The sequence below is a fragment of the Python bivittatus genome, unplaced genomic scaffold (assembly GCF_059951505.1).
Source record: "Python bivittatus isolate LINGU-HERP-01145 unplaced genomic scaffold, Pbiv_v1 ctg000850_np1212, whole genome shotgun sequence".
Classification (NCBI taxonomy): domain Eukaryota; kingdom Metazoa; phylum Chordata; class Lepidosauria; order Squamata; family Pythonidae; genus Python; species Python bivittatus.
In genome coordinates, this window is record NW_028277112.1 from 28,332,736 (window position 1) to 28,356,886 (window position 24,151).

The 24,151-nt window shown below is 34.8% G+C and overlaps 1 protein-coding gene across 1 annotated transcript in view; it reads right to left on the reverse strand.

Moving 5' to 3' along the window:
• FBN2 (fibrillin 2) overlaps positions 1-24,151 on the reverse strand; it is a 152,697-nt gene that overhangs the window by 19,540 nt on the left and 109,006 nt on the right. Inside the window, exons 36-55 of the mRNA XM_025177307.2 lie at positions 23,997-24,119; positions 21,919-22,080; positions 21,607-21,675; positions 20,605-20,730; positions 19,056-19,181; positions 17,708-17,860; positions 16,194-16,262; positions 15,461-15,586; positions 14,340-14,465; positions 13,842-13,967; positions 11,398-11,514; positions 9,598-9,726; positions 7,992-8,111; positions 5,785-5,910; positions 5,105-5,257; positions 4,651-4,716; positions 2,755-2,880; positions 2,516-2,635; positions 886-1,008; positions 381-512 (exon numbers count right to left, since the gene is read on the reverse strand). Of these exons, the coding sequence (XP_025033075.1) occupies positions 381-512; positions 886-1,008; positions 2,516-2,635; positions 2,755-2,880; positions 4,651-4,716; positions 5,105-5,257; positions 5,785-5,910; positions 7,992-8,111; positions 9,598-9,726; positions 11,398-11,514; positions 13,842-13,967; positions 14,340-14,465; positions 15,461-15,586; positions 16,194-16,262; positions 17,708-17,860; positions 19,056-19,181; positions 20,605-20,730; positions 21,607-21,675; positions 21,919-22,080; positions 23,997-24,119 (2,418 nt within the window). The remainder of the gene's footprint in view (positions 1-380; positions 513-885; positions 1,009-2,515; positions 2,636-2,754; positions 2,881-4,650; positions 4,717-5,104; positions 5,258-5,784; positions 5,911-7,991; positions 8,112-9,597; positions 9,727-11,397; positions 11,515-13,841; positions 13,968-14,339; positions 14,466-15,460; positions 15,587-16,193; positions 16,263-17,707; positions 17,861-19,055; positions 19,182-20,604; positions 20,731-21,606; positions 21,676-21,918; positions 22,081-23,996; positions 24,120-24,151) is intronic.

Here is a 24,151-nt window from a genome sequence, read left to right on the forward strand (position 1 = left end):
CTATAATGTCAGGGTTGCCAGGGAGAAATATATATTGCATAGGCAACTCTGCATCAATCTGTTCAGTTATGCACTGCCTGGCCTTAGTTTCTGGAATGTGGAAGGTAATATATTCCTGTATTACCTGTACTAGCCCCGTTACCAGCTACTGCCCTTGAACAAGCCTTTTTTGCATTTGTATTACAAACCCTTATTTGTAATCTTTAGCAGTATGTCTAATAATCTGCTGATGACAATTGTGCACAATTATAATGCCTTAACAATAATTATCAGAAATACACTATATTAAAAGCAACCACTGTATAACAATGAATTATTAAATCAAATTGTTTGCTTTTGATTTAATTACAAAGAACAGAGTACCTGGTCTTAATACCTACCAATACAACCTTCTCCATCTGGTCTCCGAGTCATTCCAGGGGGACATATACACATGAAGGTTCCAATCAGATTTTTGCACATCATGCCTCTTGATTCACAGTCATGTAGACCTTCTGCACATTCATCAAGATCTTTTTAGAAAGCAAAATAATGTGTACGTTAGAATACACATCTATTTTTTTCTTAATACCAGAGTTAAATGGGAATTGGATTGCATCCTGATTTTCGTAACCTTATAAAAAGCCAAAATGAAATATAATGTAGCAATTAAATAATTTATGAACAGCAATATTTTGTAATTAATAATACCAAAGATATTTCTTGTTTTATTATGATTTTATAAACTCTGCATACAAGTATCTTTCATACAAGATACTGTAATTATAATAATAGCCTTTTCTTCTACAGTAAATTGTCATGCTTCACACTCAAAAAATTTACAGAATACATTGTTCTGTAGAAATCGTACTGGCAAAAGTGCTATTAAGATATCAATATGATTACCTTTGCACATTTTTTGGTCCTCTCTTAATTCATAGCCTACTGGACAGGTGCATTCATAGAAACCATAGGTATTTATACAACGAAAAGCACAAAGCAAAGGATTTTGTACACATTCATTTATATCTAAATGACAAGACAAAACAGAATCAATACACTTGCATTTTAATAGCATATTTATAATATAATAATAATAATTATTATAATTAATAATTTTGCACATTTCTTAATGCTAACTGTGTGGTGCAGTTATGTGTGGAAAGAGATTGGGATAGGAATTAATGAATTCTCCCAACTTCGACACACAAGCTTTAGTGTACTGGCCATACGTGGATCTCTTACTCTTAGCCAAACTTTGCCAGGCAGCGTCCAGCCAACATGCTGCATAACCCCACGTGGACACAGCTTGTGTAATATTATATTTTATTAAACATATTGATTTTTCAGTTACATCCATTCTGATAAATGTGTGCATATGCATTAAAAAGCGATCTAAATGGGAACAAGTAGGTTCTTACAAATGTAGAGCACGTAATGAAAAATAGGACAAAGTATTTTAAAAAGACTTTTTAAAAGTATTTCTATCCCAGAATACTTAAAACCGCTGTAATCACACCAATTTGATGCTCTTTCCAAATGTCTGTAGCAGAGAGTAGTGTAAACAAGGAATTGGGGTGGGTGGAATTAATTTTCTGATGGAGCATCTTTTGTAAAATCAATCTCTTTCCTTTCCCCATGATAAGATGAAAACTCGAATGCCCTCTCTCAGATTAAAATGCCACTGGGGAGGAGATATGGGAAGAGCTAACCATGGATTAGCAATATATTTAAAGTCTATCCCTTTCCCATTTCAACCACTATATTTTTTCCAACAGTTTTTCACTTATCTGTATATAAATTGCTATGTTCAACATTGATTCTCTCAATTTCTTTCTTTGTACACTTTAATCAACTTTATTAAAGTGTTTACGAAAGAATTTAATATCAGAATCAGCTTCTAATGTTCAAAACAAACCAAAATTAACACTGAAATAGAATAAAATAATAACATGTAAAAAATACAAAATATAATCAAAACCACAAAATATTAAAGTTTAAAAGATTTTAAAAGCTGTTAAAAAGCATATAATTGTCCTTCTTAAAGATCTGTTGCTGAGTCAGGGTGGTTAGAAATAAGAATGATTTATGACTCTCTTTCCTAAGCCATATTAACGAATTCTGGGAGTTTCAACATCATCCAATTGAGATAATTGCTTCATGTATAAAATTGGGTGAGAAAATCAATGATATCTAAAACATGGCTCGTATGTTCTATAGATGTCAAATATTATGGTGGGGTGAGGAGCAACATAGACAATTCCAAAGAATTATCACTCATATATTTTACTCTCTCAAGCCCACTCTACATACAGGAATGCACAAACGTAAGATTATTGTCACTATTTGTGTCCCTGCAATATTGTGGGGCTTCTGGCATCCTAAGCTGAATTAATTAATTCCAGGCAGTTAAAAAATAGTTAATTAGAAAAATGCTAGAGTCTATTTTCTTCCTTTTCTCTTTTAAATATTCAGATAAGTATCCAGAGCAGGCTAGCAGTTGAAATATGCTCAGAAGAAAAAAACGATAACTTACCCTCACAATTCATCATTGGCCCAGGTTCAAATCCATCCAGGCAATTGCATTCAAAACTACCAATCACATTGGAACATGTGCCATTTCCACAAGGATTACCAATGGAACATTCATCAGTATCTAGGATATAACAGGCAGAACAAATGTTTGAAAATTGGGATGCAACCCAAGTTTATGAACTTTAAGGATTACAATACGTGCAATGTATAAACAATGCATAGTACAGAAAGAGCACACACCTACACAATGCACTCCAGTGTAGTCAAGGTTGTATCCCAAGGGACATTCACAACGGAACGATCCATCAGTGTTTATACAGTGTCCATTGGAACAAATACCAGGATTCTCAAGGCATTCATTCACGTCTAAAAGAAAAAAGTTATCCCAAACCTTTTATTCTCTATCGAGAGTCTAGTATACCATTATCGAACAATAGAATTTCACTTTTTGTCTGTTAAAAAAAATAGTGAGTAAAAAAGGGAACATTTTTAACATACCTCAAATTTTAAAACATTAAAGTCTGCTTGTCATTTCCATTAAAATTTCCTTCATGAAGCAGTGCCAAGAGCATAGAAGAATATCCTTTCAGTGACTTGCCAGATTTATTCTCTTTAGACATTTGTTGAAAATAATTTAAATTTGATTAGATGTTAACACAGGATATACGTGTTATTAAACAATTATTTTGTGCATTATTTTTACAGGTAGTCCTTGCTTAACAACCACAATTGGGACTGAATTTCCATCGCTAAATGATGTGGGTGTAAAGCAAATCATCATGTGACCATTTTGCTTAGTGACCACAATCCCAGCACTACTGGTTGTCATCATTAACCAAGAATCGTGGGTTGTTAAGCGGAGGGAGTCCCAGGTAAGGAGCACAGGGGTGCTGCAAGGGGTGGGAGAGGCTATAACAATAATGCACAAAAAGTTGTTTAATAACACATACATCCTTCTGGTCTTCCCCAGGTCTCATGAGACCAGGCGCACTATTTGGAGAAGGAATTTGGAGGTCTTCCAAATCATTGTGAGACTGGGGCTTCTGCTGTTCTCCAGATAGCATGCTCGTTCTTGTGAGACCTGGGGAAGACCTGAAGGTTTCCAAAGGATCATGAGAATGGGATGTGTGATTTGGAGAAGGAATGGTATGAATGGACTCGGGAAGAAGGCCTGGCACAGCCAGCAGATGCCTCGCATACAGTAGGGTCAGGCCAGGCACGCTTCATCAGCAGTGGAAGGAAAGTGGCAAAGATCAGCTAGGCATGGCAGAGCCTGTGGAGTGCAGGATGGCAGGGGCAACTGGGGCTTTGTGCAATGGTGCTGGGGTGGCTGGCTGCACTGTGGGGCTTGAGGTGGCATTTCTCAGTGGCAGCGGCAGTGCTGGGGCTCAAGTAGAGGCCTGGGGAATGGTGGTGGCTGGCTTAGACTGCCAAAGGCCCTGGGCCACTACTTCAGCTCCAGTCCCAATGCTTCTGCCACTGCCGAGTGCTGCTGTGCAGGGCAGCCAAAAGGGCATAGATGGGGGCGAGAGATAGGCAGGTGGGAGGAGTTGCAGCAGCTCTGTGGTCATAAGTGCGGGAAGGCTGCCAAGTGCCCAAATTTTGATCATGCAACAGCCATAACTTTGAGCACGGGTCCTAAATCCATTTTTTCAGCACCATCATGATTTTGAACGGTCGCTGAATGAATGGTCGTTAAGTGAGGACTACCTGTATAGTTTTACATTTTAAAATGTGAAGTGATAATTGTTTAGTATTTTGGTATCAACATTTTAACTAATGATGATTTATATATTTAAATGTTTATTAAACTTGTTTTTATACATTTTATTAGACTTTTTTTTTGTTAAGCAACTTTAATGTTTAAAACAATAAATGGGATATATTTATTAATGATATAAACCAGCATTAACTATAATGATAATAATATTAAACAACATTGTGCTACCTTATGATAACTCTGCACTTAGAGGCAGAGAACTTTCCTGAAATAAAATTTATACTCACTTTCCTTAATAAAGTGTATAAATCACATTTTAAAAGAGTTCCATCCCAAACTCAATTTCATTTAAGTATTATATAAAACAAAAAGTGAATAGAGCTATTTAGTGGAGTGGTAATGAAGAAAATTAATACCTTCTCGTGTATCATCTATTCCAGGTATAGTTCCATGGCCAAATGGACACAGATCCTGAAAAGCAACTGTGAAAGAAAATGTTTGAAACACCATCACTAAAGAGAGAACATACAGAGCAGTCATTTAAACTGTCTACAATAATTTAAATAAAAATGTAAACAAATTCTACCACGGGAATTTTCTGATTGCTCTTGGATAAAGAATACAGCTGACGAGAGTACGTCCAAAATGTAATCAGTAGCTATAGCTGTAATGCTATTCAGCATCTAGTATAAGCCAGTAATAAAAACAACTTAAGAAAGTTTTTCTACTGTAGGTTCCAACTCATGTTTTTCTACTTCCAATTTCATATGATGACTTGATGAGCGCGGTTTTATAACTGGAGACACTATATATTAGTTTCATGTTTTCATTTTCTGCTTCTCTTGAAAAGCTTTGCAATGTTTTCACTACCTTCTTCTTCTTTAGGACACAGTTCACATGGATCACCCCAACCTTCTCCTGGCATCTTGCTGCAACAACATTTTGCCTTGGTGGTATTAAATGCTTTTGGCATAGAGCACTTTCCATTCTCAAAATTAGTGAAACAAAAGCTCTGTCGAGTATCTAAGAGAGAAAGCAAAGGTCATACCACTGTAATTAATCACATATTAGGAATGAATTAATCCAAGCTTCTCACTTGGAAATATTCCTATTTAGACTCTTATTATCAGTAAGAAATAGTAATTCACCATACATTGTCTTGCTTTTAATCAAGACTTAGTAGAGATTGCTGATAACAATTTGCACTAATCACAATTCACTTTAGTCCTATTTATTAGCAATGACAAATTTTATATCCAACCCTGTATCATGAAGCTTGCTGAGATTTCTTTTAGGCGTTGATTTGCTAAAGTTTTTAAAAGGCATATATGGCTGAATTTGTTAAATTTCCTCTTCACATTTATATAATTAATTTGTTATTATTTTAACGATCCTGTTAACCAGTTTGATGAAGTTTTAAATGGAAAGGGGAGATAGAAATAGTTTTATTCAATAAGAATCAGGATTCCATATTAACCAAAGTATTGTTAATTTAGTCACTCATAATTTTTGGGTTTATTATTATTGCCTGTTACAACCATGATGCTTACCAAAACATCTCCTACCATTGTCGGATATCACAAAACCTGGGGGGCAGATGCACTGGAATCCTCCTGGAGTATTAGTGCAGGATCCAAACAGACAGATATTAGGATCCTCATTACATTCATCAATATCTGAAAATGTAATTAAATCATTAAATATTCTCCAAAATGCAATCCTTTGTGCCAGAGAGTAGATGGAAAATGCTGCAACAGTTAAGGTACTTTATATTAAAAGAAGTTTTAAAACAATACATATCTTAGATAAAAATATTTTTGTTTTTGTTTGTTTCAGATACTGTTTTCATAGATAATTAGCAAATACAGTCTTTGCTGAATATAGAAAATAATACCATTCATATTGATAAAAAAAATCCAGATCCAGCATTTAGGAGGAAAAATTGTTCATAGAAAATAATATATAGGTTTATAAAATAGTTACAACTTTCTGAGTTTCCAAGAAGTCGTCATCAAGAAACAGGCCACCTGTAAGTAATGTGCATATAGACCAAATGGAAAACTTGTGATGGTCCAAGGGTTGCTGACTACAACTTCCAGAAGACCTGTCAGCATGGGAACAACATCTGAAAGATCACAGTCTCTAACTTGCCAGCCAGTTTTTCACAGAATTAACTTTCTATACATAACAGCATAAGAAAAGTTCTGCAGTTCATGATCAATGGTCTGTCTAGTACACAGCGGCCAATCAAAAACATTTGGGAAGCTTAAAAACACAGACTGAACATTATTAAAACTCTTCCTGTTATCCTCTAGCAACTAGTATTTAAAATGTATGATCATATAGTCTACAGACCTGCATTTTAGCAGCACATTGTAAACTGCAAAAACTATTCATATAGTTTATTAAACTAGTTTTGCAAATTACATAATGTTAAAATTTTTACAAATTAACTTTATTAATCATTAGTCATTTCACATAAGACATAAAAATAAAATGTACATTTTTAAAAAGTGTGAATAACTTAATTGCTTCTTAGAATAATTTTATTGACTTTCACAGGACTTACTTCAGAGCAGAAATACCAGGGACCCTGCTTGCCAGTTTATATATAAACATGAAAGAAAGAGGATGAGAAATGCTAATTAGAGCCTTTCTCATTCTCTTTCTTTCATGTTTATATAGCAAAACATAGAAGTTTTCTTCATTTTCTTTTTCAATATTTTGGCTAAAATGATTTCTTAAATCTGTTTCATAATACAATTTTGTAAAACATAATGTTTATTTTTCTTTGCAAGCATCTATCACTGAATTCATGAAAAAGGAGGGATAAAAATCTAAAAAAACTAATAATAATAATTTTCTATGTAATGTTTAGTTTCCACTATATTAGTTCCTAGTCTTGAAATAAACCCTTGATAAATAAGGTTTATCTGCAACAATGAAGGCACTGAATACCCCGGTACACTAAGTTTGTAGAAAAAGTTATGACTGTTTCCCCAGAAAAACAAAAGTACTAAATCTCCTTCCCCAGTCACTGATGCAAAAACTAATGCATTCCATCTTCAGCTACCTATAAGATAAGGTTCCATATATTCAAGAGTTACGCCAGCAATCATGGGTTGAGAATGCAACACATCACACTATCTACTTTTTTTTTTTTTTCACATATTCAGGAAAACAATGGAACAGTGAAATTGTTTCAACAGTCATACTGTTTTGAAATAAAGAAGGATTAATAAATATGACTAAAACAAATACAAATTAAAAACTCATAGAATAGGATATGCTAGGAGTCAAAGAAAATATAAGTGATCAAATTAAAATCAAGTTGCTAATAAAGAATATGTGAATCTCATACTATCTTCCTATATAACTTAAAAGGAGGAGAAGAATTATAAATAATTAAATGATGAATAGTTCAATAGTATTACTCATTGTAATGTAAAAATGCCATATTTTGACATTCTTTTCCAACAAATCCTGGTTTAAATTCATCTCACTCAAAACCATTACTTTTGCTTGAATGTAATTCAACATGGATTCTCTAAATCACAAAACATAAGTTTTTAAAAGTTTTTATTAAATTTTGTGTTGCTTAAACACGAAGGCTTTGTATGTTTCTGGTATCACAGCACAATCACACACACGCATACACATGTGCTTCTGTGTGTAGCACAATACTTAAATTTTCTATAAACAGTTCTATAATATTGCTACCATGTAAACCATGTCCAAAAAGAAAAGGTAGCCTTACCAATGCAGCTTTCACTTTTTACTTCATATCCTGGTGGGCAGATACATCTGAATGATCCTTCCAAATTTTGACATGTCCCAGGAAAGCATGAGCCAGGAAGTACCACACACTCATTAATATCTCAACAGAATGGAGACAAAAGAGGACATTTAGAGAGAATGTCAGCTGGCGGGGCCCAGGAGGAGACCCTTCTCTGCCATGGCCCCCACCCTCTGGAATATTCTCCCCCCAGAAGTGCGGCAGGCCTCTTCCCTCCTGGCTTTCTGGAAAGAACTAAAGACCTAGTTCTGCCAGCTTGCGTGGGGCAAGAGTTTTAATCAACCCTGGGCGTGGCTGGTGCCCTGATGATGTTCCCCGAGGCTAATAATTTTTAGCTAACATCAATTAGCTTGGAAGTTACTATTTACTTAGGACTAATTGTTACATTGTATTTTTAATTAATATTTATTTTTCCTGTAAACTGCCCAGCTGTTTTCTAATGAGATGGGCGGTGACAAATTTGAAAAATAAATAAATAGATTTAAGAATTCTGGGCTGAATTTATTTTTTAAATTTATATCCTGTCTTTCATCCTGGAAAATAATGTTTGTTATTTCTCCATAACAATAAGTAGAAGTAGGTATTGCTGAGAGACTAGCCCATAATCACCCAGTGGCTCTCACAGCTGCAGATGGATTTTAATTTTTGGTCATAGTTCAATACTTTCATTGCCACACCATACTAATATACATAGGCACAATATGCAAATATTGCACAGAACTTGAATTGATTGCACTTCCCTCATTTCTATTGCTGATCTGCTGGATTCTTTTATAATAGGTTCATTTATATAAAATTGTTATCTTCAAGAAAGTATCATGGCTGGAAGAACTGATAAATCTTCAGGTGAAAGGATTATGTCTAATGTTTCTAAAATCAGCTCCTGCAGATAGAGCATAATCAAATCTCTTGCATGGAAATTTAATAGTCAATTTTTCCTACAGAAATCAAGATAGCTACTTCAAATCTGCAACCAAAATAGCTAAGAGCAAAACCAAAATTTTGATGGAAAGGAAGGGCGTCAGGAAGAGAGAGAAATAGAGAACTGGTTTTGTTTCACTTCTTGAGTTCTTGATTGCCCTTCAGTCCAGGTATACTTATCCACTGACAGCATTCTTGAAGTCCCTTTATTGGGTTTCCTTAATTTTAATTTTTTTAAAATATGAGTATAACTGAACCTTTGCCATTTCTTTCATTAATATAACATCTCATTCTCAGTACTTTATGCCCAGAATTCATACTCCTCATGATTATAATCTATAATGAATAATTTTTAAAAATACATTAATTTGATTTCAGCTTATTTCTAAGTAAGCACATACATAATTACACTGGGGTGGGCAGCCAATACATACATACATACATACATACATACATACATACATACATACATACAAACAAATAAGTAAAGTAATTACACAATACTATATGTGGTGCCTAAAAACCCAGAGGAATATTATAAAATTTATGAAAAAGTATATCCCACAATGTCCAGTGCAGCTTATTGAGTGTGGATTACATTGTATCATAAGGCACATTCACACTTGATAATTGCTTTTATACATACCAATACAGTTTTTGCCATCTGGAGTAAGTTCATAACCTTCATTACATAAACATTTAAAAGAACCAATTTCATTAAAGCACCTTCCGTTTCTGCACACCTGCCCAAAGAAGGAACTGCACTCATCAATATCTATAAATAAGCAAGAAAAAAATTAGGTATTTCTCATGAGCTTAATATAATGGAATGCATATGCAGACAGAGTTACCATATTAAGGTATAAACACATCCCAGTGGATAGTGTCATGGAAATGACAAAACATAGCTGGTAAGGAATGAGGTCCTTGTATGTGAAAAGCAATCTTTCTAGCACTTTAAGACACAGATTATTTAATGAACATATATTACTAGACAAATCTTTACCTTTTAATATTTCATACACAAAAGAAACATATTTCAGAAAGACCAGAAATATTTGCATATAAATTTTGATCTCCATCTTTTGTGCATATACAGAAGCCAGTATAGCTGCAGCACTTTATGGCGGAGAGTCAAAGGGAGGTTGCTTTGAGTAAGTCTTTGATTGAAGCAAAGTACTCCTTCAAGTCTTTGCATACAGTCCTAATAGCTGGTATCAGCCCCAGGTATGGAATCTAGTTCAGGAAAATGCTAGAAGCAGGAAGAGTTAAATTGAGCTGAAACAGCCCATTCACATTCACCTACTAGATAGTGGAAAATGAGAGAGCATTTCAGTTTAGCGGAAGAAAGAAAATCTTCCAATTTCAGGGGAGGCATTCGTGGGGGAAATGGATAGCACTATTATATTCTGGTTGATATTTGCTAGCTGAGAATATGCTGGAGGGGTACAGCAGGAAATAAGAGGATAAACCCAATCAACTTGCCTAGCTGGCTGACACACTCACAAATCAAGATACCTCACTTTGGCAGTGACATTAAATAGATGCAACAGAGACAGGATATGGATTGGCAATGGGGACAACAAATATAGTTTTGGGTTGATTTATGAATCAGAGGATAATACTTTAACTCAATACTGGAGATAGTACTCTGTGGAATTCTACAATATAGATGCCAGAGAGTAAAAGTGCAACCATGTAATTCTACTCTCTGAAACCTTTACACTGATGGATCCACTGTAAAACATCACAGTCTTCACTTGCAGAAATTATTCAGAAGATTCTGCAGTTAGGGAGGGTGTCAAAAGCTGCTAAAAGTTCATGCAGGATCAACACAGCACTCCTTCCATTTCTCTCCAAACCAATGAGAGCAACTAGGGCCAATTTTGTCCCCAAATCCAGACTGCAACTGCTTAACCATCACATTCTTGAGTGACTTGCCAAAAAAAAAAAAAAAGGTAGGAAGGTTATTTATAATTGGTTAGAAGTAAATCTCCAAATTCAGAAAAGGTGTTTTTAGAAAAGAACAGAGTCTTTGTTACTTCAAGCGTGAGCCAATTAGGGATCTTCTATGTTTGATCTAAAAGCAAGGCAGCATATCTGAGTTTGACTCATAAGAAAGTTTGGTAGAATACCCTCATATTATCTACCATTCTTATTAAGGGCTGGTGTTTGGCTACAAATTGATAGAATAGAAATATAAGAAAAGGCTACATAAAACAACAACAAAGAAATAACTGCGAAATAACAACCCAAAAATTCTTTATGCTAATTCTGACTAGTTAAAAGTATAATCGTAATGACATTTCTCAATAAAACCCATGAAATTGAAAGATTATCATACTTTTTTCTGATTATAGGACTGAAATAAATATTACAGCATTTCCATGTTTCTGTTTGAATGTATTATATCATCACTCTTTCTAAATGATATTCATTCTCTTACCCATACAATCATTATTATGAGTTAGCTCAAATCCTGGATAGCACAGACAGTTATATGATCCAACTGTGTTTTTACAAGTTCCATTTCCACAAGGGTGTCTTTCACATTCATCAACATCTACAGATAGAAAACATTAATACCAAACAAATTATTCATAATAAAAATTAATTTTGTATTTGCTTGTTTGTTTTACTAAAACTTATATGGCTCTCAGAAAATGATTCTGGGCAGCTTACACTTCTAATTACAGTTTTGGGATTAAAAAACAATAAATGAACAACAAAACTATAGCAACAATAAAGTCATAATCATAATCTGTCATATAATTGTACTTATCAATGGAACAAGTATGCAGTGACACAGGTTGTTATTGGTGTAGCTCATTACCCATGTAACACTGCTACTCTGTGAGCTGCAATGTTATCACCTTTAAAGCCCTACATGACATAGGACTGAGTTGCTTGCAGGACCACCTTCTCCCAAGAACATCTATCTGGCCCATACTCTCCCACAGGGAGGGTAGGCTCCAGTTTTCCTCTTTTAAGCTTTGTCACGTTATGGGAACTAGAAATCTTGCCTTTTTGGTGGCTGGCCCTGTGCTCTGGAATGATCTCACATACACACACACCCTCCCAATATATGACAGGCTCCAACTCTGCTCACCTTTAGGAAAGCTGTTAAGCATGACTTTTTCTTCCAATGTTTGGGTCTAGTTGAGTGGAGTCCCCTTTTGGTTGTTTTTATTATTGTGTTTGGTCACCATTTTATATTTTGTATTTTATATTTATATAACGTATATATTCTATTTGGTTCTTTTGGTGTATTGTTTGTTATTCTGCTGTACGCTGCCGACAGCCACATTGTTTGAGTTGGGCAGCTTTATACAGATAGCCGTTGGTTAACAACCATTCATTCATTCATTCATTCATTCATTCATTCATTCATTCATTCATTCATCCATCCATCCAGCGGCTGTTTGAAGTTACGAAGCACTGAACAAGAAGACTTACAGCCAGTCCTTGAAGTTGCGGCCATCACGGTGTCCCCACAGTCACATGATCGTGATTTGGGTGCCTGGCAACCAGCTTGCAATTATGACTGTTGTAGCATCCCAGGGTCACGTGATTGCCATTTGCAACCTTCCCTGCTGACAAATGAAGTCAATGGGGAAGCTGGCAAGAGGTCGCAAATGGCAATCATAGAATCATAGGATTGTAAGGGACCTTGGAGGTCTTCTAGTCCAACCTCCTGTCCAAGGCAGGAGTCATCATACCATCTCAGATAAATGGTTTTCCAATCTTTTCTTGAAAACCTCCAGCAATGGAGCATCCACAATTCCGGGAGGCAAGCTGTTCCACTGCTAACATCACACCTAACAATCGTGCAAGATTTGCCTAATGACAACTGGAACTGCCGGAACTGCTATCTGAAGTCAGTGTTGTCACGTGATGTCATGCTTTACAACTGCATTGTTTAGTGACAGAATTGCCAGTCCCAATTACCATTGTTAACCGAGGACTACCTGTAAATCCAGTCAATTAATTAATTAATTAATTAATTAAATAATTTTTGCCATATAATTTAAAGGGCTTTAAAGGAAAAGATCAGCTCTTTGAATTGCTCTTCAACCCAAACTGGCAACTATTGCAGCTCCCTAACTAGTGGTGTCACATGGGCCAGCCATGACATACCAATGACTACTCAACCTGCTGCATTCTAAATTAGGATAGTTTCTGAATATAAGTGAATATAAGATAGTTTCTTGATATAAGTGACCTTTTACAAAATCTCTTGGTGCAGGAATGGTTGTGGTTGGTGTACAATATGAGACTGTGCAAAGGTCATCATGACCAAGGTTTCCACTTGCTCTTTCAGCAGGAACCATGAGTCCAAGAATACTGCCAGGTTGTTAGACATGAGAGAACACAACATCATCCAGGGCCAAAGAAGAAATGCTATTAGAATCTGGTTGGTTTCTGCATCGAGAGCCACCATATCTTGTAGGAATTGAGGCTAAACCTGTTCCTCCTCACTGATACCCTTAAATCCTGCAGGGACCAAGACAGAATTTCAACTGGATTTACAGTTCAGCCAGATGTGTAGGCCAGATGTGTAGGAGATGTGTAACTGGGTATTATCAATACACTAATCTTCCATGACAATTGATGTTCAGTTCCAATAGTGTTATTTGATTTGATTTGACTTCATTCATATAATACAACTTAACCAATATTTGTCTATCTGGAAATTCTGAGAGTTGTAGTCTCAACACTCCTAGTAAGTAACAGGTAGAAAGCTTAACATAAGACAGTTTTTAATTATTACATTTTATCTGTGCATATGGAACTTATAGTTCCCTGAGAATTATGCCACTGCCATCCAATCTTCAGTTTAGCAATTTTCTAGATTTATAATTTAAGCGTTTTATATATTTATTCATATACCCATGCACATAGTTTGATCGTGGGATGCCTTGAAACCATTTTGACAGATGCAGTAGTAGCTCCCCTCTTTATCCACACATGTGCCATGACTACATACATTAGGAATTTCCTGGCATTCATTGCGATCTAAAACAAAATATAAAACACATGATGTACATATTTATCTATGGTATTATAATTTATCTATTACTCATAATTCCACTTCTAGAATCTGTTAACGATTATTAGAGCTAAAGTCTACTCTCTGAACCAAACTGTCCTAAGAAAAAGCTCTATTCTCTGAGTCAGCATCCTTTGGAAAAACTTTCTTCTTTATGCATGTTAAAATCAATATATTAACTATACTGAAGGAAATTACAAGAGCAGTTTTCCTACTACATTTTGCTGCTTATGAATTTAAAAAATGGTGAAACAAAATGTAAATTCAGTATAGAAATCTGGAAAATATGTAGCTAAAATGAATATTAAGCAAAATGCTGATCACAAGTGACTCCTTACCAATGCAGGCACCATTGGGTGAAAGTTTGAAACCTGTAGCACATTCACAGCGGTAACTACCAGGGCTGTTAATACAATCTGCATTTCGTTGACAGAGATTATCACCATTGCTACATTCATCAATATCTGTGACATCAATAATCCAAGATTAAGAGTCAATATATGTGTTTTACCACTATGAAACATTCAGGTATTTTCTACACTGAGCAAGGTACAGTGAATATGAATCAGTTAAAGCACTTTTATATTCCATTAAGTTTAATCAAACAATTTAAACATGAATTTTACATTCCAGTTGAAATCTAAAATCTAAATGCATTTATTATCAATATATATCCCTAGTATTTTACAGTACACTTGGTATGTTAAGTCATAAATAGCATTTTAATTTATTTTTAATTAAAATATTACAACATTGTCAAGAAGGAAACTTGTATGTCCCCAAATATATTTTTAAAACGATAACTTAAGGTAATAGAAAAATTATCAGGAGGATTAAAATTATTGAATAAATCTATCATTTTGCTTCTAACATAGCAAATAACAGGAACATAAACATAACATTTCCTAAGCAACATTGATGCTTACAAGAGAGTTATTACTTCCTTTTTTTTTTTCTAAGTAGGAAATCAAATTAGCAAGATAAACATTATCTTGTGAAATAAGACAATACACAGACTGGCTTATATTAGGAAAAGAAGAATAACTAATAATAAGGTTTAAAAGTTAATGGACAAGCTGAAGACTTATATTGCAAAAACTAAGCCAGAAATTCAATGAAATGCAATGAAATCTATTTTTCAAAAACAAGCATCCTTTTATCTTTTCAACAGACATTAAAATTCTTATATATTCTAACAATTAGGCTCTGTGTAAAAGAAACATTCACAAAGTTTCTGTGGGAGAATATGTACCAACATTCCACAAGTATTTCATCTTGTGCATTTTTTTTCTTTTCTGGCCCACTCAATCACAGTTGATCATTGTGGGATAACGGTGATTTGGCAGTGCAAATGTGTAAAATCTGCATATACTTGTCAATGCATATACTCTGCTATTTGCACCAGCTTGAAACACATACAGTTGCGGTGACAATCAGGCTATACAAAAAAGTATATCACCTTCACAGACCAAGAGCAGATCATTGTAGCTAAATCCTGTAGGGCATTCACAACGAAAACTCCCAATCTGGTTAATGCAAACACCATTGGCACAAATACCTGGAATTTCTTTACATTCATCAATATCTGAAAAATGAATGTTCATTAGTCAAATGCATTGGGTTAATATTGCCAACAGTCCATGTGTGGTCTGAAGTTCCTTCTATGCAAGCAATAAAAATTGCATTAATATTTTACTAAAATATAGACATATAAAATATTGCATGGCACTTAAAATGGTAACAAGAATATTTCATTTTAGTTAATATAATTTTAGCACATTTAGGAATTTTTCCAAGAGAAAATAAATCCATAAAAAGCTACAGTACAAGCATAGGGAATCAGACTAGGCTTTTCCCCTGTAATAATAGTTTACATACATATGGAGATGTTTATATAGATGTATTTTATTGCAAATAAGTGACTCAATTTAATGAGGGATACCAAGCTGACAGAAACTTGTGCATATCTACGTATGTAAATATCTGAACTTATTTCAGTGTATATTTAAAACATAATTCAGGGAGAGGGTGTTGAGAAAACACATAATATCTAAAGCAGTAGGGAAGAGAAGTCAAAATTTTATTCATGACTTAATTTTTAAAAGGTAATTAAAAATAAAAGAGGATTGCTTATCACAGTCTCACATTCTCAGCTTATGTAGTTTAAATAATGCAACAGCTTTCAAACTTACCAACCGCTTTTCCTGTATGGATGTCAAAGGTGAAACCAGGAATATTTCCACATAATGTTTTGAATTCAACTTAAGTGACAAAAAGGGGAAAACTTATATTTATTTCAATTCGTTTAAAAATACTTCGTAGTTTTATTTTACAATCCTTGTAATTATTTAATTATCTATCACTTGCATCAAAATTCTCCTGAGCCAAGCATGAGTACAATTCCAGAGGCTTGTAGACACCCATCTCAAATAAAAGCACGTCTTTTAATTCTCAGGTCCTTCTCTAGATGGAGAGCCTTTTCTCATTCTTTTCCTGTTATTGTCTAGCTGTCATTTTTTCAAATTTTCAAAAGACTTGAAAAAAATGTCTGCATTATCTGGTATGAGGAGAAAATCAGATCACTTCCAGAATAATCTGAAGTGAGAGAGAGACATCACCCTTATTTTTGAGATTTGTCAAAAATCTCATGTCCAATATATGAATAAAGTCAACAAGGATGGGATACTTCTGGTTGTATAGGCATACTGTATTTTATTAAGTTGTAAGTATATTTAATTTTCAAATAATTAATTATTCTTTTTGCACAATATGATATCTCATAAAACCACTGCAGAGGATTCCCATATTATTCTTATCATATACCAAATGCACATCTGTATAGAATATTTTTTTTATTCATCCTCTTCGTTCAAGCCACTTAATATAATTCTTTACTGTTTATAATAAAAATACTACAAACACTAACAAAGATAGTGTTCCCCAAGTTAACTAAATAATACATTTAATACACAGGAAAAGAACATACATGCTATAGAAAATAAATAAATAAATAAATAAAATCCATTGCAAGAGTTAGACAGATATACCATTATTTCTAAAAGTAGTACATGTATATTTCAGTAATTTTAAACTAGTTGGTTCACATCATTAATATAATACTTGCCTTCCTTGGATTAGCAAATGAAAAACCAGAATTGGAGACGAAACAAGGAAGTATAAAACCCAGTAATTCTGAAGAAAATATTGCATTACAAATTGCCCTGTTCTACCTTCCATATAGGAATATTTTCTTCAGCCAAAATTAAGCACATTATATAATCCAAATATTAGCTGTAATAGTGACTGATCACTGCAAGATAGGATTGCATAAAGATATAGTAATTGTGAATTCCTGCCTTTTTTGAATTATTTAGTTCTCCCATCAAAATGCAGCAACAGGAAAGGAAAGCATTAACCACTGAAAGAGGACGGCATTCTCACTTCAATTCTTTTTCTTTCATTGCTATCTGAGAATCAGAATTCTTATTTTTAACAAGTTTGATTGTACAGGAAATAAAACACAATACTGGAAGGAAAAAAGGGCTAAAAAGTTACTTTCTTCCTTACTGTGAAACTGAAAGTCAAGCTAACATCTTATGCTAAAGCTGCCATGATACCTACACTTATTCACTAAATAAATTAAAGCGAGTATCAAAGATGTCATTTAAATATAAATTGCTCCAAGAAAATGTAAATGAATTGTTACCTGTTCCTGGAACTGGGCATGGCTCACACAGCTTGTTCCAGGCTTTCCCAACATTGTAAGTGCAGCAACACATTCTCTTGGTAATGTTAAAGGGAAGTTCATTATCACAAGATGTTCCATTGTAGCTTCTATAACAAAAGCTCTTTCTCATATCTAAAGATATAAAAATCATATACTTTAAAAAATATCCTGTAGAATATTTCAGAAATATTGGTTCTGAATTAGAAACTTTTTCTGTACATACCATGCTAAGAGATTTTGTAGCTAACTAAGCTGAATTTTGTCTAAAACACAGCAGAAGATACACCAGCTATATTTATATCCCATGGTTTATTCAAGTAGATGAGGAAAAGAACTGGACAGGTAGGAAACTCAGCCATGATAGAGGTATTGGTTAATTTTTAAATCTTAAATTTCCAGAAAAAAACTGTATCACGAGATCAGGGATGCTAAGATTCATGTAACTTTTTTATTCATATTGGATCAATCTGACCTCTTATAGCTCCAAAAAACGGCATGATTACAAAATCAAAGAAACTAGGAATAAAGAAAAAAATAATAAATGCATCGTTAGTATGGAAGGGCACTCTGTGTCGCAAAGCCCAGGATATACCTTTACTTTAAACATGTTTCTTCCAGTACTCATTGCTTCAAAAGCAATTTGGACAGAACAAAGTATAGAAAGCGTTTTAGTTTGGTTTAATTTATGTGTGGGATATCTAGAGTAGATACGTAATTTCGGGGGGATATCTGTATGTGCATGGGTGTGTCTACATATGCACACAAATTAATAATAAATATGAATATATACATATATAACATACACATTTACCTGAAAGTAAATCCCACTGAAAACTGGAGCTTACTTCCAAGTAAACTTACTTAATATTAGATTGTATGTTTCAAAGGGGATATTTAGCAAACAATAAAAATAACAGCCAAGATTTAGGTTGTTTTAACAAATATACCCAAGTTTAGCTGATGAGAAAGTTTGGTGTAGTGGTTAAGACACCAGGCTAGAAACCAGGAGACCGTGAATTCTAGTCTTGCCTTAGAGACAAAGCCAGTGACAACGGGCTAGCCACTCCCTCTCAGCCCTAGGAAGCAGGCAATGGCAAACCACTTCTGAAATCTTGCCAAGAAAACTTCAGGGACTTGTTTCACTTTTCCAGTGAAACACCTCGCCACATATGATGCTTCTACATAAATGCTGCTTTGGTGCAAATCCTGCTTATAGTCTTTGCCTGCTGTTAAGATACTTGCATAGAAACAACTATCAGTGTAAACTGGTCCTAAGTTTTAGAGTTTTAGAAAGTCAATATGGCACTGTGTAAATATGAAAACGTACCCATACAATTGTGTCCTCCATTCACCTGCATGTATTCTGGGGGGCAAATGCAGGTATAGTTTCCTAAGGTGTTATAGCATGTCCCAGGTCCACACACACCAGGATGTGCAACACACTCATCAATATCTGGGGAAAAAAATCAAGCACCAAAATTAATTTCAATAAGTAAAAATGACAAATAATAACAAATGAGCAAATATTAAACATAGAATAGATCGAAGAAATGAAAATGATTTTCAAATGAAGCTGAGCTACTTCTGGATTTACTGAACTGACTTCAGAATTGAGACACTCTACTATGAAGTTCTCAAAGTACAGTGGTACCTCGGGTACCGAACGCCTCTGCTTATGAACTTTTCGGGTTGCGACCAGGTCCGGCTGCAAAAATTTACCTCGGTTTGCGAACTCCGCCTCGGGGTACGAACCGGATCCGCGGCCATTTTCCGCCATGACACGTGGTCCGCGGCCATTTTCCGCCCGTGCCACGCGGCCATTTTTCCGCCCGTGCCACGTGGTCTGTGGCCATTTTTCCACCTGTGCCACGTGGTCCGCGGCCGTTTTTCTGCCCTGCCGTGCGGTCCGGGGCCGTTTTTCCGCCCTTGACGCGTGGTCCGCAGACACCGGAACGGGTTAACGGTAATTACATTGAACCTTATGGGAAAATTTGCTTTGGGTTGCGAACAAATCGGGTTGTGACCAGAGTCACGGAACGGATTAAATTCGTAACCCGAGGTACCACTGTAACAATAAATAGATCTTTTAATCCTGTGGGTTTTTTTACTCATTTACTCATTTTACTCATTTATTCATATTTTAAAAATCAACAGTAACTACATGATTCACAAGCTGCATCAGTAGTACAATGTTTTCCCTATGCTACATTCTCACTGAAAATCACTGCTTGAACCTGACAGATATGCAGTTGGAAAAACAGTGTCTTAGGATACTGTTACAGTTAACTTTCCTTCTCTGTTTCAGGTCCAGTATAGATCAGTTCCATGAAGTTGCCATTATGTCAAAAGACAAAAAAGAAATGAAGCAGGCATGCCAAATTTGAATCAAATAAAATTAATTCAGAGTTTGTATATTCATAGATTAAACTTAAGTACATCAATTGTACTTTACAGTTAATTATACTGTAATTACTATAAATTAATCATTTTAAGTCCTTTGAACCTTTCTTAAATTATATGAGATCTGCGTGTGTGTGTGTGTGTGCATGTGTGTGTGTGTAAGGCAGAGACATAAACACATATTTGAACTTACTACTTGAACCTACTTTTGAATAAGTTTCATTGGAAAGGACAGAATTTGCATCCAACTATTTGGGCTAATATCAGAAGGCAAAGAAGGCAGGATTCAATTTCTATTATTTATGACAAATTCAGTAATTTGATCTGTAGAGTAGCTAGAACCCACAAGCTTTAATTTACGACCCCACATTAAATACCTACATAATATTCTCAGGAGGAAAACAGTTGTGGGGCAAAACATTGCTTAAGAATATTGTTTTTCCTTTCCTGCTATAAGAAAAAATAAGAATTTTTACCTTCACAGATTCGGGTTTCTTCACTGAGATAGTACCCATGGGGACATTCACACTGGAAGCTGCCAAAAGTATTGATGCAGTTTCCACCTTGGCACAAACCAGGCAATTCTTGGCATTCATCAATGTCTGCAACAAAAAAGAAGGCCATGTTTTTTGGCTGATGAAAATTACATGAAAGACTATAGCAGACCACTTTTAAATGATTAACTTATGCTTTTACTTTTTATTCTAAATCTGCTTACTTTGTTATGACAGAGATCTGGGGGGAAAGCTGCAAATAAATTATTATCCAGCTGAAGTTAAAGAACATTTCACTCTCATAATTTTGGATGGAAAAATATTAAGTACTATATTAGAATATTAAGCACATTTGGCTCCCCTACTGAAATCATTGTGGTTAAATCATAGTTACTATTAGTGTCTGGCTTAATTAATTTGATTTAACCAAGTCAAATTTACAGTGCTTTTCGCAGTGTATTTCAATAAAAATCCAGTAACCTTTCCTTTTCAGACTTTTTCTACCTTCCAGCAGGAACCAATAATCAAGTAGAGAGCTGACAATTTATATTTCTAATTAATTTTTTTTTTTTTTTGCTGAAGCGATGGTGAAATTAGCAAAAGTAATAAAATGTGGGCAACTCATGTAACAATACCATCCTTATTCCCTCTTAACAGTAAAACCTCCCAAATCCAACAAGAAATCCTAAAGACCTCAACATTCTAAAAGGAAATTGTGAATTGGTGGAAAAACTATAATAAATGGGAAAAGATGGATTATTACCATGAACTAACTTTTATCTATCTTCCCATCTATACATAAAGATTTTACTGTAGTCTATGTTCTTTCAATAGGCACTTGTTCATTCATATCCTTATTCTAAATTTGAATCTACTTTTTCTCTAAACTCAGTCTGACAATCTCCCTTTTACAGGCAGTTTATCAAACCTGACATTACTAACAGCAAAACCAATAGTGGTCACAATGAAAGAAAAAAAAAATACCTTCTAAGATAATTGTTATAGGATTTGGTCTGAAACCTTCGCCTCCTGGACACAGGGTATTATATTCACCTAGGGATTAAATAAAAGGACAACCAAGAATAAAATAAAGGCAGGAGGATTTGTCTGACATGTGGCAGAAGCATAGCAAGAAACTTTGACAAGTTGATGTATCACCTCTGAGAAATGTTTGTTTGCTCATAAGCACTGGTTTACAGAAAGTCTTATGACTTATGTGTGTATAGCAATGTTATCTGTTTTATTCCTTATTATATTACTTATTTGCCCTCCCACCTAACAGAGTCATTTCCTTACTGCTATTTACAGGTGGGCATGTCTCGCAGGGATTCCCCCAGGCTTTTCCCAAAGAACAGCAGCAGGAAGAACGACTGACTCCAACACCAATTTCAGTATTGCAGGAGAGACTCCCATCGCCCCTTGGTCCATATTTCAAGTAACAGTTGCCAACTCTGTTATCTGTACAGAACAAAAGAAAATTAAGCTGTGTTGATCAGTGTGTCATCTAAAATGACACTGCCCAGACTCATTGTGAGTCAGGTAGTGTACAAATTTAAATAAATAAATAGCATGTAACTATGGTAACTAGTTTTAATTTTATCCTTATTATTAATATCAGGAAGTTGTTTCAGTTAAAATTAAATAAAATGAAAACCTCTGAGTTTTAATTTAAATGTAAGGCTATTAACACCATAAGTATTCTTTACTGGGCTAAAGGCAAAATGAATGAATGAATGAATGAATGAATGAATTCACATTTATTATATAGAGACTGCAAAATGATAACTATGTATTTTACTCCTACACCCCCTCCTGTATTCCATTCAGATTAGGATGCAATACATTCATTTCATTATTTCCACAAGCTTGTGAAACAAAGTTTAGGTTACACAATTTAGCCTATGTTTATTTGCAGAATGTTGGAAAATGACTGTGTGTAATTTCTAGTTTGGTTTGCAGCCAGCACACTCCCAGTCAGTCCCTAAATCCAGATCAAAGCAAGCACACAAGCATGAGCATACCAGGCTAGCAAAAAACATGGCTTGATATTTATTAATTAAAAATCAGCAAACATAAAAAAACAACTAACTGCCAAAATAGGAAAAAAGATAGGCAAGAGCAGGGAGAGATACGGAAAACAGGCAAGAGATAAAAGGAAACTTAAAAACAACAGTCTACATTTTCAGTATTCATATATTTATCAAAAGGCACAGAATTTTCCACAGCCACTGGAAGCAATACTCTGGGTAATTAACCCAAAGAGAATGGCCTTTGGTTTTTCTAGCTTTAACCCTTTTATTTACCTAACAGCAACAGAACAGAGATGGAAAGTAGAACACCAGTTGATCTCTCCTCTATTCTGTACCATGTGAAGGAAACAATTTGGTGGGTGTGGAGATATATTCAACACAGAAAGGTCTACAGTATTCCAGAAATGTGTTTAGAGAAGAAACCCAATAAGATTTACATAAATAGGCTAAGGAACAGCTTGTTTATTGTTAATGACTATGAAGCACTGACTATGACTATCAGGCTGTTTTTTTTTTCACCTAACCTAGCTACCATACCTAAATATGTGTTCCCTTTCATCTGAAATCACCAGGCACATCTCAAAACACACCGTACAATATTACTGTGTTTATAATGTGAACATATATCACATACTCCAATGCATAATATTTTAAGTGCAGAATACAAGTAGTCTCCCCTTAGACCACAATAGAGACCAGAAAATTCATCATTAAGTGGGGCAGTTGTTAAGCAAGTCACCATATGACCAGACCCGATTTTACGACCATTTTTATGATGGTCCTTAAGCAAATCACCATGGTTGTTAAGCAAATCACATGGCCATTAAGCGAATCCAGATTCCCCAATGAACTTTTTTGCCAGAAATCACTTAATGACCACGTGATTCACTTAACAACCATCATAAAAAGGTTTCAAATCACAACTATGGGGGTGGTGGTGCAATGGTTTGCGGCACTAAGTGTGAGTACAGGTTGTAAAGCATCTTTTCCAAGGCCGTCGTAACTTTGAACCGTTGTTAAATGAGTGGTTGTTAAGCAAGGACTACCTATAGTAGACTTTTTGAAAGCTCAATTACAGTGCAGTCATGGGCTATAATTGTGGTTATTTCAAGTTCCTTTATAACCCCCTAATTTCTTGTTTGTAAATCTGTTCCTTAAGAACCACTTTGAACACAATGCATGACTTTTTGCCAGCCAATCCCACTGGATTAGTGCATTTAATGAAGTTGAACCATTTGCATCATGAAATATTTGTTTTCAATTTTTGTTCTTGTCTCCCACAACAGACATCCCTGGGGCAGTCTTTTCTTTCTACTTATGTAAAATTATTATAATCTTACATACCCACACAGCCAACTCCTGTTGGGTTCAGCTGGAAATCTGGAGGACAGTTACATTCATATCTTCCAGGAGTATTTACACAAAAGCCATTGACACAATTTATAGGATCAGCACACTCATCAATATCTAAAGTAAGAAATATGCATCTGAAAATTATG